At 46.6% G+C, this 14,470-nt stretch overlaps 2 protein-coding genes across 2 annotated transcripts in view; one reads left to right on the top strand and one right to left on the bottom strand.

Annotated features, from left to right (window-relative positions):
- Abhd12 (abhydrolase domain containing 12, lysophospholipase) overlaps positions 1-6,985 on the top strand; it is an 86,076-nt gene extending 79,091 nt beyond the window's left edge. Inside the window, exons 10-13 of the mRNA XM_046435408.2 lie at positions 573-655; positions 3,017-3,095; positions 4,339-4,466; positions 6,314-6,985. Coding sequence (XP_046291364.1) covers positions 573-655; positions 3,017-3,095; positions 4,339-4,466; positions 6,314-6,353 — 330 coding nt within the window. The 3' untranslated portion in view covers positions 6,354-6,985. The remainder of the gene's footprint in view (positions 1-572; positions 656-3,016; positions 3,096-4,338; positions 4,467-6,313) is intronic.
- A 2,218-nt stretch (positions 6,986-9,203) lies between these two features.
- The window catches only part of Pygb (glycogen phosphorylase B), a 42,029-nt gene continuing 36,762 nt past the window's right edge, over positions 9,204-14,470 (bottom strand). Inside the window, exons 18-20 of the mRNA XM_046435406.2 lie at positions 13,070-13,204; positions 11,510-11,576; positions 9,204-10,827 (exon numbers count right to left, since the gene is read on the bottom strand). Of these exons, the coding sequence (XP_046291362.1) occupies positions 10,675-10,827; positions 11,510-11,576; positions 13,070-13,204 (355 nt within the window). The 3' untranslated portion in view covers positions 9,204-10,674. The remainder of the gene's footprint in view (positions 10,828-11,509; positions 11,577-13,069; positions 13,205-14,470) is intronic.

Raw genomic sequence — 14,470 nt, 5'->3', positions numbered from 1 at the left:
TCTTTGTGTGAAACCCATGTAACTTTCACTGGAGATTCCAGGGTGAATTAGCCCTTGTGTCTCTCACTATCTGTGACTGAAGCCTTGGACCCTTCTTATAAATTCTGATCCTTTATTCTCTCCTTCCTACTGTGCATTCTGAGCCCTTGTGTTTTGGACCACCTTGATCTCAAGCAGCTGCAGAAGCCTTTTATTTTGTCTTAATTTCTGATGTTGCATTTTCTCTGAAATTGCATGAGGAAAGCAGCCACAGACCTTCATTTTCTTGGAGGTGGCAGCCCTCATGTCTATGGGAAGTCTGGCTTCTGAACTGGATTTTGGTGACAGCTCTGAGGTGCAGGAGCCCCATTTGCAGGCAGCTCCTGCTATAGCCTGTTTATGGGCCTGGTGGGTTAGTTTTCTGCCCCTAATCACAAAGCAGGGGGTAGGAGTTGTCCCCTCTGCTACAGAGATAGGTATTTAAGGGTATTATATTTTAAATTCCTGAACTTAAAAACTGAATGCTTGACCTTTGCCTTCCATATAAATATCTTAATAAGTTCTTATGAAAATGGTTTCCATCTTGTCTTCAGATATATCGATACTTTCCTGGGTTTGACTGGTTCTTCCTGGATCCCATTACAAGCAGTGGAATTAAATTTGCAAACGATGAAAAGTAAGTATTGTGGTTGACTGACTAATTTAGGAAAACACCAGGAACCCGCTACATAAGCCTCATTTGTCACATTACCCAACTAAAGTGGAATTCAGGATATTTAGTGTTGTTCTAACAAAACTGATCTTTAAAAAGGGAAAGCCTGGGCTGGGGATGTGGCTCAAGTAGTAGCGTGCTCGCCTAGCATGCGTGAGGCACTGGGTTCGATTCTCAGCGCCACGTAAAAATAAAAATAAAGATATTGTGTCCACCTAAAACTAAAAAAAATAAATATTAAAAAAAAAATTTAAAAAAGGGAAAGACTGCAAGAAAAAGAAATAGGAATTTAAAAAGACTATAAAATTAAAGCAAAATTAAAATAGCATATATTTAAGTGACTGCCTCAGCAATTTGATATGTGTTTGATAATAAAAAGATATTATAAAGTTTATTATTAAAAATATTTCTTTTGTGTTTATGGTATGGGGGCGAGAGAGGGGAGATGAACCCAGAGCCTTGTGCATGCTAGGCAAATGTTCTGCCACTGAGTTATATCCCCAGCGTTTTTTAAATTTTGAGATGGGGTCTCACTAAATTGCTCAGGCTGGTCTCAAACTTGCAATCCTACTGCCTAAGCCTCTTGGGTAGCTGAGATTAAAGACCAACTATTAAAAATATTTCTATTAGTAAAACACAATTAAGTATTTCTAGTTGAGGGCTCTTTCTTTAAAACAAAAATTGAATATTCTTGTTGAGGCGTTTCATTAAACCACTTTCAGATTCTATTGACATTGTCTTTGAGAATTTTCTATTTCATGGATTTTAATTTCTTAAAAAAAGAGAAAAGAATAAATCTTAACCTTATCTAAATATACAGTTAATATTCAACAATCTACATTTGGAAACAGAATATGTAAAATTACAGCATTTTTTCTCTTCAAGTATATATTCTTTTTAAAAAATTTATTTTTGAGTTGGACACAATAGTTTTGTTTATTTTTATGTGGTTCTGAGGATCGAACCCAGGGCCTCGAATGTGCTAGGCAAGCATTCTACCGTTGAGCAACAACCCCAGCCCTCAAGTATATATTTTGAGTCTCAGAACAAAATAAAATTTTAGCAAATATTACAGGCAAAATATCCTGCTTGTTTGTAAGTATTGTTTTAGAACTTAAAAAATATATACCTGAATAAACTGGATTCCTTCTTAAAATATAAAAGTGAGTACTATGCCTCAGCAAGCTACTTTTGGCCCTTACCCTCACACTGAGCCCAGTGGTGTAGCATGTGGATTCTGTGGTACCATGACCCATGGGACTCCAGCCCATATCACTGGAAGTCAGGGGCCCAACCTCATGTGCAGTCAAGCTTTCTGAGTAGGGTCCATACCAAGTACTTCCTGCTTTCTCTAGGAACCTCAGGTTGAAGGGACTCACACACTCGAAACACTCTACCATGAAACAGAAATATGTGGTGTGCCCCTGACAGGATATAGATTATGCAAGAGGCTGCATGTCTGTGGATGACAGTCTCTCCCCAGTCTGGGTGCTGCTGCAGGTTCCAGGACAGCACCAGCATTGCCCTTGTGGAGGACACGTTCCTATTGGGGACTCAAGCCAGGCACCGTGGCACATGCCTGTAAGTTCAGTTACTCGGGACCTGAGGCAAGAGAATAACAAGTTCAAGTTTAGCCGAGGCAATTCAGCAAAACCCTGTCAAAAAGGGCTTGGGGGTTTGACTTAGTGATAGAGAAGTCTTGTGTTCAATCCCCAGTACCTCATACACACACAAAAAAAGATGGAGACTGTAGTCAGCAGCCACCTCAGTGTTGGACTGACAGGAGAGTTCAGACCCTGTCCAATCCTGGGAGTTTGTCCTTTTGTTACATGGTTTGTTAAAGGAATCTGGCTCTATTGAACCTTCTGAAATTTTAATTTATAAACATTTAGAGCTGGAGTGACCTTAAATGTCATTTACACCAAAGATAAAAGATATTGACTTTTTCTACCAACATGTATTCATAGTAACACTCATTTGCAGTAACTTCTTGGCCCACATAAATTATTCAGTTCATAAGTATTTTTTGTAACTTTTAAAGAACATGCAAACTGGCAAAATAAACATTTTCAATTTTTAGAAAATACTCAGGGGCAAAATTTGGGGAATGAATTGATCTCTAAATTTAATTGATACTTATCCCCTAACTGGAATAGATATTGATTTTAAAAAAAAACTAATAAATTATCTTTTCATTTTCTAGTAAAGACATACCTGTTAAGAACCACAGTAAAACCTAAACCCAGATCCCTGCCTTGGTGGAGGGTCCAGGCAACGCCACCCTCTCCCCGGTCTATAACTGGTCCTCTTTCTCTCCCTCCACAGTGTGAAGCACATCTCCTGTCCCCTGCTTATCCTGCATGCTGAAGATGACCCCGTCGTGCCCTTCCAGCTTGGCAGAAAGGTGGGTGTCCTGGGCTTGTGCCCCAGCATGTGGGACTGGACATGGGCAGACAGGGAAGAAGTGGGCTCAGGCCATGTTAGCCTCAGAGACCACTTTGTCCTTGCTGCATCCCCTCCATGTCTTTTCAGAAGGGCATGAGAGGTCTGGTAGCAGAGTATGGGTTGGGGCCAGACTACTGATGCTTCCCACATGAGGAACTATGAAAAATAAATGAATAACTTCTGAGTCCCCACACTGGGATCCTTCTCAAGTGGAGAGCTATCCATGTTCAAGAGCCAAGGCCAACTTGGGACTTGGTCAGGAGGACTCCTCAGTTATGAGCTGACGGGGAAAGACCCTGAATAATGAGGATCCCCAACCTCAAAGCAGAGGTCCTAGCTGGTAGAACTAATACAGAAACTTCTAGTCTGTTTTCTTGCCTTTGGGATGAGACTGATATGAGAAGAATTCTGTGTTATATGTGTTGCCTCAGCATTGGTTTTTGCTGACTTTGCTGCCAGGAAGCAGGATTAGACTTGTGGGAAGGAGTGGGCTAGACAGTACTGCATAGGCACAGCAATGGGAAGGGGAAAGGGGAATCTGGAGGGATGAGTGCTGGGCTTCACTGGCAGATTCAGCCCATGCTCAGAACATTTTTTGCCTGGAAAAGCCTCTACCCACATATGAGCTCCATAAAGTACACAGATAATGAAGCCATGCAGGAGGACACAAAGCTGCCCAGAAGTGTACACTCAGACCCATGCACCCCCAGCCATCTACAGGAAAGGAGGGAGGGAGCTGAGAGGGGACAGATTATGAGCCAGATTGTCGATTGGCCTTGACCCAGGAACACACAGCTAAGCCTGAGAAACACACTCTCCATCCCAGGGTTCTCCTCACCCGCTACCATTGCATCATCCCTGCCATTGTCCGGCTAGCTGCTCCCTTGAGGACCAGCTGAGGGCAGTCTGGGAAGCAAGAACAGAGAAAAGGTCTTGAACAGTAGGCTTGCTGAAGATGAGGAGCAAAGCCTAAGGTCTGGCTCCTCTCAGCTCAAGCCCTGTTCCCTAAGTCCACTGCCCCAACCCATGGCTGTGACCAGCAGCAGCGGCAAAAGTGTACATGAGAGCTTGGGATGTTCTTTGGAGGAAGCAGCCAGACTGGTCTTTTTTGGAGGAGAGGCTGCAGGCAGGTCTCCCTCAGGTCCTGGGCCTCCATGCCAGGTGCCATCTCTGGGCTCTGAACCATCTCTCCCTCTCTCCAGCTCTATAACATTGCTGCACCATCTCGAAGCTTCCGAGACTTCAAAGTTCAGTTTATTCCCTTTCATTCAGACCTTGGCTACAGGCACAAATACATCTATAAGAGCCCCGAGCTTCCACGGATACTGAGGTAAGACCTTCTCTTCTCACCTAGGGACCTCATCTGGAGAGTAGTGGCTCATGCCTTGGGCATGCAGCCTGTGGCAACCACTGAAGTTGTTTGAGGGGCTCAATGGGGCCCAGAGCCAGAATAACTCAAGAGCCTTCTATTAACATCACAGAAGGGTTGGAAAGTTTATCTTCTCTCCATCTTGGACTGCACCCATGCTCAGAGGAATGGGTGATCTTCCCATTGTAAAGGTCATACAGGACCGTGAGAACATACACAGGGCAGCACACAAGTCTGTTCCCAGCTCACAATTGCCCACCCATATATAGGAACACTCAAATACATATCTGCCACTGCCTCAAGCTCTTCAAAAGCCTGACCCCAGCTACTGTTCAAGGAGACGCTATGTTCCTGGATGCCTCAAAGTGGCCAGAATCTTTGATAGAACAGGGACTGTACCTCAGAGAACAGAGCCCAAATATGAGAGTGAGGCCTTGGCAGTGGTGACAAAGGGCAGAGTTTGGAATGGACCAAACTATCCCTTCACTTATGCTTCTGTGTAGATTGCTGCCCAGCCTCACCTTCCTATCAAAGGACACAGGCTGCTGGGCATGATGATACATGCCTATAATCCCAGCAACTCGGGAGGCTGAGGCAGGAGGATCACAGATTCAAGGCCAGCCTCAGCCTCTTAGGCCCTAAGCTACTTAGCAAGAACCTGCTTCAAAATAAATTTTAAAAACGTCTGGGGATGTAGATCAGTAATAAAGTACCCCTAGGTTCAATCCCCAGTACTAAAAAAAAAAGAATAGGCCCCAACACCAGCCATGTGACTTCAAGCAAGATGCTAAATTTCTCTGTGCACGAGACAGGCAGAGGATGTGTAGTGCTTAAGTGGATCATTGGGCTGCATAGAGTCTGCTGTCGTTGTTAATAATAGGGTAATTTTTGCTGTTTTGTGCCAGTAGGCTTTGAGAAGTAGGTCACAGTGCTAGTTTCTTCCCGCAGTGACTAAAATTGCTTGCCTGAATCAACTCTAGGGAGGTATAACTCATGTGTAATTCTACTTCCAACTTCAGCTCCTCTCTAGCTGCCTTTGAGAGTTCCCGAGGCAAAGTTGCATTTCTTTAGAGGATTATCATCCTTTGCCACTGGGATATGAGACCTAAGAAAGTATAGATTTGCTTCAGGGTTGTAATTTTTTTCCATTTTAAAAGGAATTACGTTAGCCAGCTTTTCATTGCTGTGACCAAGAACAACTTAGAGGAGGTAAAGTTTCTTTGGGGCTCATAGTTTTAGTGGTCTCAGTCCACAGTCCCATAGACTCCATTGCTCTGGACCTTTTATGAGAACATTGAGGTGGAAGAAAACAGCTTAGCTCATGGTGGTAGGGAAGGTGGGGAAGAGAGAGAGATAACAAATGAACCATGCTCCCAGTGACCTACTTCCTCCAGCTATGCCCACCTGCCTACAGTTACCACCCAGTTAGTCCATTCAAACTAGGATGGATTAGGTGACAGTTCTCATTATCTAATCATTTCACCTCTGAACATTCCTTCATTAACACAGGAGTGTTTGGGGGACACCTCATCTCCAAACCATAACAGGAATATATTACAGAGAATTTAGACTGCGTATAGAGCTAAATTTTAGAATAAGGAATGGAAGCCTTGGCCTGGATTTGACACAGTACGATGCCATTTGTGCTCCGCTTACCTCAGTATTTTTCTATTCAGGAGCACGGTGCTCCTTAGATTCTTTGCCCCTTCCTCTGTGTGCCCTCTGCTTCCTCAGCTACTTGAGGATCACTGGGATGGAATCTTTGGTCTGAGCTCAGTAATTTGGCTGTTTGTCCTCTTTTGATCTAGGGAATTCCTAGGGAAGTCAGAAGCTGAGCGCCAGCACTGAACCTGGCCTGGGAAGGGAGCATGAAGACCTGCCCTCCTCCCCTTTTCCTCTGGTCTGCAGCCCCGGCCCCTGGAACCCGGGGAGTGCCACACCTGCGGTGCTCAAGAGCCTGGTGCATACCTGGAGAGAGGATTCAGATGCAGCCAGGAAGGCAAAGAGGTCCTGCCGGTGACCGAACATGTATCTGTGTGGACGGTGTTGGTGGCAGGCATGGGACCACTCTCCCTCTCCTGCCACTCTATCTGAGCTCTTGCTGGGAACACTTACAGCAGCAGCGCACTTGGCCCCACTTGGTTGATCCCCTACTTTCTGAGCCGGGCATGGAGAGCCTGGGCAGGGGGCTCAGGGGCTCGGGACCACTCTGAGCTTTCTGACACCACCTGCCAAGAGTGTGGAGACATGGCTTATTTCTGCCCTTCCAGACACAGGCAGAATGGACTCCAGCAGTTGGATTATCTCCTCTGGCCCTGTGCATACTGCTTGCCTTTCTGGGCCAACTCTGCCTCCCCTGGGTGTCCGCTCACCCACAGCAAGGGTGCCCGGGATCTGCACTTCTCTCATTCCACCCACCTGTCCTCCTAACCTGGCCGTAGACTGAGCATTTATTTAAGAATAAAATTGTGGTGGTGGTCTGTTTGTTCTTCATTCTGCACAGCAAAAAGGATCAGCAGTGCCTCCCTGCCTCCCAGGTTCTCCCACAGCCCCAGCTCTGGATCCCTGCTTTTGGATGGGATGAGGGAGGTTCTCTCTTTCCAGACACCAGGGTTTCCTTTAGTGGGCAAAGCCTTTACCAACGTGGTAGCTTTTTCCTAAAATGGAAGCCTAGCCAGGCAATGCTGTCCCTGTTGCAGTGTCAAGCCAGCATACACACAGCCTGAGGTCCCCAAAAGGACCTCCACTGCAAAGCACATGCACTGAACATCATCTCACTTCCCAGTGTCTCTTGAACTAATGGATATGTTGTTTGGCTTATGGTCAAACCAGCCCTTCCTGCAGCTACTGGAACCCATAATATCACCCACATGTGCAGACTCCCAGCAAGGTGGAATAGGGTCACTAGACATCTGCCAGTCACATGGCAGGCTAAGGAACCTCTGAGAAGGGGCAGCAGGGGGATTGCTTAAGTAAGATTAGGTGTTGGAGCCCAAGGGGCTCTCCTGTTGGTTTTGTCTTCCTGCCTTCTGCATCTAACAGATGGGACAGTGCAGGTCTCCTGGGGACTCAGCCTCTGCTGATGCCTAGCCTTCCTCCTCTAGGTCCTCAGGCTATAGAACTTTCCAGCTGTCGGTATGCCCAGTATTAGCACCTATGGACTGGTGGGGGAGGGGGGCTAAGCCCAGCACAGTATATATCCTCTCCATTCTGAGGTACCTTAGACCTACAGTGATTCTAGAAGTAGAAAACAAATACCTTTCCCATTCCAAGGTTGGAATGAGGTCAGTTTGTGAAAACATTTAAGTATCTTCTTCCTGACAAGACTCTTGGCATGTAACCAGGGTCAGTCTTCTGCCACCTGTGGACAGCTCAGCCAAAAGCAGGATCTGAGTGCACTGCCACTACAAGTCACAGCCCTCAGAGCTGGGATACTTGCCCTGCCTTTCACAGCCTTTTTGCATAACTGGTGTATGCCAGAGGTCTTCAAGGCACTGTAATACAGCTGTGCACACAAGACCAAGGCAGCCCTTGTATAAGGCAATGGTAGTCTGAAGTGCAAATCCAGGCCATGGACTCTGCTTCACACTGAAGTTCCTGACACCTCAGCAGAGGTGACTGCTGTGCCTCTACCTGGGCCAGTCTTTTTTTCTGTCTCTGCAAGTTACTTCAGACTCATTGGTGGGGAAATGAGACAAGATGTAGAAAAAACATTTAAAATACAAACGGGTTTTTTTACAAGTGTGTAACAGGCAAACTAAAGAAGCAATGTAAGGGAGCCCTGAGCTGCCAGCTGCTTTGCTATTATCTATCAGTTAAATGAAAATTTCCACAAACAGCAACAGAGCTTACATTGTGGGTTTCAGACCATTTAATGTAAGATCAATCAGGACCAGTCTTTCTTTGAAAAAAAAAGGAAGCTAAGAGATGTGACATGTTGGGGGTAAAGCACTGTGCAGCTGCACTTGTGTCCCAGGAATCTCAGGACAGCCTCCCAAACCTGGGAATTGTAGTAGACTCATTTTGGTACTCTGACCACAGCATGGGATAGAAGTGAGACTGTGAGAACTTGCCAGATGCCAAGACAAGGAAGTCCATGGCATTGTATCAACCTGCAATAGTTTTTTCCTTTCTTTTTTTTTTTTTTTTTTTTAATATCGGGTATTGAACATGGGTGCTTTACACCTGATAGCTCTTTTTAAATTTTTGAAATAGGGTCTCACTAAGTTGTTGAAGCTGGTCTAGCAATGCTCCTGCTTGAGCCTCCTGAATTGCTTGGAATTCAGGAGGTGCCACTGCACACAGTACCTGATTTTTTTCTGCAGCTATAGATACAATTCAGGAGATGATTTGGTTTCCAGGCCCAGGAACTGGTGGCAGAGGCAGTAAGTGCAGAGAGGGACCAATACATTTCACACTAATAATGCAAATACTTTCATTCTATTGCCAGTAAAGTGTTTCCATATGGCTGGATTTGATGACTTTTTAAAGAACAGGTAAGTCCCACACGATGGGGATGAGAACTCTTTGTCTTTGAAACCAGAACATGGAGCCATAATTCAGCCCTGGCACAGGTTACAAAGAAATGAAGCCCATCTGCCAAGGTCATCACCCTGGCCTCAGGCCTGCACCCTCCCACCTCCTATAGAACCCTCACATTGTTGTGTGCAGTGAGTGAAACAGACACAACATCCACTATCCATGGGCAAAAAGGTTTAATCAGTTTTTCATACCAAGCAGTAACAGCAAGTGGTAGGGTTGTGGCCACCCACAGCCAGCTTCAGGGAATGTGGCCTCACAGCAGATGACCATAGCCCCAGAGTTTGCCATCACCCAAAAAAAGACCCCAGTGGTTCTGGTGGAACTGTGCACTGTGAGCAAATCCTCCCCAGCAAAGCTGGGGTGAGGGAAAAGCCTTTCCTGGCACCTCAGGTCCAGCATGCAAAGTATGGAAGCCTTTGGAAGGGTGTTTCCATCTGACTTCTCCAACCACCAACTGACTGGTGATGGGCAGCACTAGACTAGTGCTAGGTTCTGCCCCATAGCCTCAGCCTGAGGAGGGGTTTGGCTGAGAGGGCTCACCCTCAATTCCCTCCCAGGCCTACTGTATGAGTACAATGGAAACAGGTCCTCTGGGTCCACTGCTCCTTTTTGCAGACGAGGATGCTGCACTGGTGGAAGGGGAAGAATAGTCTTTGTATATACAACAGAAAAATGCACCCCAGGACATGGATGGGAGGTGTCAGGAGGGCAAAGATCCACAGCAGAGTCAGCAGCCCTGCCTCAGGCCCCAGTACAGGATAGGCAGCTAATCTTGCTGGGCACAGTGGCTGATTATTACCTCCAGCCAGGCAAAAACAGCCCTAGCATGGCCTCCTACAGACCCAAAATTGACCGAGTGCAATTTTTAGTTGCTAAAACAAGAGGTTAGTTTCATTTCCTTGTGTAATTTTTCTTTTGAAAAAGCAAAACCAAGCTAACCCTGCTTCAGCCAGCCTGTCTTAACCAATGCCTCTGAGACACCAAAACAAGTCCTTCCCCAATGTTCCTTCCCAGTTGTCCTGAGTCTAAGGCACCCACATGGCTCCCAAGATGACTGCAAAAGGTAGGGCCCATATACCAGGTGAAGAGCCATGGACAGGGATCAGAAGACAGGCAGCCATGAGGATGATGCCTGAAGGATTTGACTCCCCAACAGGGATGGAAAACAGTTGGCCAAGGAGACCACACTGGGCTTAGCTCTGCCTGGCAGCTAGTGGCCCAGGTTCTATGGAAATACATTTCCCCAAGCTTCACCACAGACACCTGCCCAAGCCCCAGAATCCAGAGGATCAAAACTAAATATGTGTGCAAATTTTCAGGGAGCCCATGAGATGGCTCCATCTCCTACCTACCCTCTGTGGGGATGGTTGGCTGAAGCTATGGGAGTCAGCTTTGCCCATCTGTGCTGAGAATTCTTTCCTCTATAGGAAAGCAGGAAGATGTCCCCCACTCCTAGCACCTTCCTTCCTTGCCCCCGTCTTCAAAACCACCCTCTCGACCCCACAGCCCCTCCCAGAACCAGCACTGAGAAAAGCAGGAACCACTAGCTGCTGGCAAAGTGCTTGAAAACTGGCATGATGTGCAAAATCAACCAAACAAAAGCCCGCTGGTCCTGCTCACAGGGAACCTAGTCCTTGGGGATATTGGGAGGTGGGATCTGCAGGTCGGAGGGTTCCACTCCCCAGATGTCCCGTGCGTATTCAGTAATAGTCCGGTCACTGGAGAACTTGCCAGAGCAGGCAATGTTCCTGATGACCTTCTTGGTCCACTCCTTGGGGTTCTGTGGGGGAGGGAAAGACTGATTAATCTTTGGCACCTTTGCTGGGGCCAAGAGCTCCCAAGAGAGCCTGAGCTTCTGGAATGTCGGGTCTGTTTCTAGATGAGCCTGGGAAGAAGATATTATACTCATGTGCTCAGAGAATAGGGGAAATCCTACCGAATGACTACATGTAAGGGGCAAGAAGCTAAGAAAGGGTATCCCCTGTCACACACATATATAGCACAGAAACACCAGCAGGGGTAAGCACTTGCTACAGGTGGATCCAATGTCCATGGGAGATGGTCAAGCAGTCTTCTGCCCTGGGCCTCACCCATCTCCTATCTTCCATCTTAGCCTTACAGCTGCCCCCAAATTATACCCAGCACCAGTAGGGGTCTCTGCAGAAAGGCCAGACTCTTCCAAGCCATTCCAAATTGAGGGAAAAGGGTTCCTCCAAGAGCCCCACTAGGGAACTCAGTTTCCAAGTCCCATGTTCCTACTCTCAGCTATGAAAGCTGATTCCCCAAGAGAGGAAGTGACAGGGTTGCCCTAGAGACTGACAGAGCACATGAGAGACAAATCACAGCCCCAATCCCCTCCAGCTTTGGCCAAAAACCTGCTTCCACAGTTTGGGAAATGAAAAATCTGACTCAGCAAGTCTATAACAGACCACTTAGCTGGCCCTGGAGCCCACAAATCTTACCCGGTACAACTGGTCCACCTGGGCCTGGCACTGCATGTAGGCTTCATAGTCTGCAAACACTTTGAACCTGAAATTAGGGCAGGACACTGAGCCAGGCTGGTAAATGGCAGTGGGTGAGAAGCCCTGCCCAGAGCAGCCTGCCATGTGGTCCTAGGGAACAATCCCTCAGCCAGAGATCAGAAATCACCTGCCTGGCCCAGCCCTCATCCTACAGCTCTGTTAGGGGCTGGAATGAAAAAGCCACCCCACTTGTGGGGCTAGGCTGTGCCAGATCCATCTGACTACAGGGCTTCCCTGTGAGCAACATTTATGTCCAGGAGATGCTATTTGATAAAAAATCTTATTTCAACCCAATATTCCTTTAAGGAAACTGGTGTTTACAGCACTACCAGCACATACAGGGCTACTAGAGCTGCACACACCCATATTATCCTGTGCAGACCCAAAGCAGCAGCCTATTTCACTGCCAGGGCCAAGACACACCTGATGAGTAACACTGCCATTTAGCTATCTATTCCAAGTCTGAGAATTGGTGACAGAGGAAAGGGTTATTTGTGGTCCCTGGTGTTCTAGACAAAAATGCAAATATGAATATAGATATGCACTTTTGTTCACTGTTGAGAATAAAAGCATAGTTCATAAAATTCACAATTCACAAATTTTAAAATTCCTTCCTGCTTAGTACAGTGACACATGTCTGTAAAACCAGTGACTCAGGAGGCTGAGACAGGACAATACCAAGTTTGAGGTCAGCCTCAGCCAACTCAGCAAGACTTTGTCTCAAAAAAAAAAAAAAAAAAAGACCCTCCTTCCTTCCTCACATCTCAGCAGGGTCTAGCTTCAACCCACACGTGAACAGCTCATGATCTAGTCTGCCTGAAGCTGGTGGATAACACAGTCCTCAAAGAGCAAAACCAAAACTAAGTAAAAGACTTGTGAAAGTAGAAGAGAGGTTTATTCCAGGGATTCATCAGATTCAACTTTCACTAGCAAAAAACTGCCATAAGACAGAAATAGTGTCAATCAGTTAACCTGTTATATGATTGTACATCTTTTACAGCCATGTGTTAATTGCACTTTGATAAAATGCCAGCCACATTATAATTTTATGATGTCACAAGCAAGTTCTATTTTAACTATGGTGTGTCCTGAGAGCCACAGTTCCACCACCCTCTCAATCACCTCCCTGCTGGGTCAGGGACATCCTGCCTATGCTCCCCGACTGCCCTCTACTGGCCTCCTGAGAACACAACTGTATGTAATGCCCAGGGACAGTGTCAGCCCAGGGACACCTCCTCCAGCCTCTTGCTCTTGCTGTTGGCCTGTCTCCTACTGCTGGGGTCCCCCAAGGCATTGACATAGGCTCCCACAACCTCCAACCCTTACTTTTAGCTGTGATTCTCCCAGCTGGCCATAAGGTCTTGTGGGATGAGGGGGAGAGAGTATCATGTCACAAATGTGAACTTCCCTATTCTCCAGGAGGTTCCAACTGTCCCAAAAGTGGGAACTGATGGACAGCTGACTAGGGAAGCCAAAACAGACAAGAGGGGTGTGTCCCACCTGTCATGGTACATTAGCATGTTGACCATATCTTTGAAGCAGTGTGGGTCCTTAGGAGAAAAGAAGCCACTGCTGATCTGGTCCATGGCCTGCTTCAGTTCCGGCAGGCGCTCATAGTACTCTCTGGCATTGTACCTGCAGGGAGAAGAGGACATCAATGCCTAGTGTCCCCCAAATGGGAACCTCTAGGGGACAAGTGGTGGAGACATGTTGTGCCTGGTATAGTTCCTGTCCCAGGTTGGCCCTGGAAGTCCGGGGCATCAACAACTAACCACTTGCGGCTACCAGGCATTTAGTTCAAGTAGGGATGTCCTATAAGGCTAAAGTCAATTCCATCTGCTCCCTCTATTATTCAAAGAAATACAGCTCCCAGGAGATGTACAATTATATGCACAGCTCACATCATTTCTACTAGAGCACACCAGGTTGCTCACAAACTTGCCTCACTGAAATCTTGGGCAGAGCTTTTAAAAACTGGCTGCCCTGTTAGATCACCTTTGGCTGGCCCCCAGGATGAGGAAATAAAACCAGACAAGATGAGACAGAAGCAGCCCTGCCCATCTCGGGGCTGGGAGGTGATTTGGGGGAAGGGGTGGGGAGGCAAAGGGGACATGAAAACATGCAGGTCCCAGGATGCAGGACAGTGCAGAAGACCTAAGGGAGGGACAGGTGAAAACTCCATGTGGGCATGTGAGCTCTCTGGATGACAAGGACACTGTTCTGAGTTTTAAGGTGACATTTGGGTTTCATCTGACCGCTGTCAAAGGCTTCACTGATTCCCCAAGAGCTACAAAAGGCAACTAGAAAACAATAATTTTTCTTTTAAATTAGTCCTCATGAATGTCAAGATCATGAAAAACAAAGGAAAACTGAGAATTTGTCACAGACTAGAGGAGAACTGACCAATCACATTGGGCAGAAAAGGGCATTCATGAAAAAGCTGGCAGAATCACAATGTGGCATGAACTAAGAATTTACAATGTGCCACTATAGGTTAATTAATTTTGACAATGCACCACATGATTTGTAAGATGTAACAACAGGAGAAACCAGGAGTGACGTAGACAGGAGCTCTCTCTACTGTGTTTACAAGTTTTCTGAAAACCCAAAACTATTTCAAAATAAAAAGATAATTTACAAATTAGACCAGGAACCTCAATGGTAGGTGCTCTCAATTGGCTAATGCTCTCAGCAATGGAGGTGCCCACCCTACCCCTTGCTTCCACGTCTTTGGGCACTGTCCTACTTGCATCCTGGCTAAGAGCGCCGCTCTAAGAGACCCTGCCCTAACAGTGACTTATAAAAACCTTTGCTGGAAGAGGAGCCCTTGATCTGGACTCCGTAGACTCTGCCATGGAGACAAGCACAGAGATGGCCTAGCTAGGACCCAGATGCTTTGGG

This window comes from Marmota monax, unplaced genomic scaffold (assembly GCF_021218885.2).
Source record: "Marmota monax isolate L192 unplaced genomic scaffold, Marmota_monax_Labrador192_F-V1.1 WCK01_AAM20220418_F8-fsc00005, whole genome shotgun sequence".
NCBI lineage: Eukaryota > Metazoa > Chordata > Mammalia > Rodentia > Sciuridae > Marmota > Marmota monax.
The sequence above is the reverse complement of the archived record's forward strand: the minus strand, read 5'-3'. Positions and strand labels throughout refer to the sequence as shown.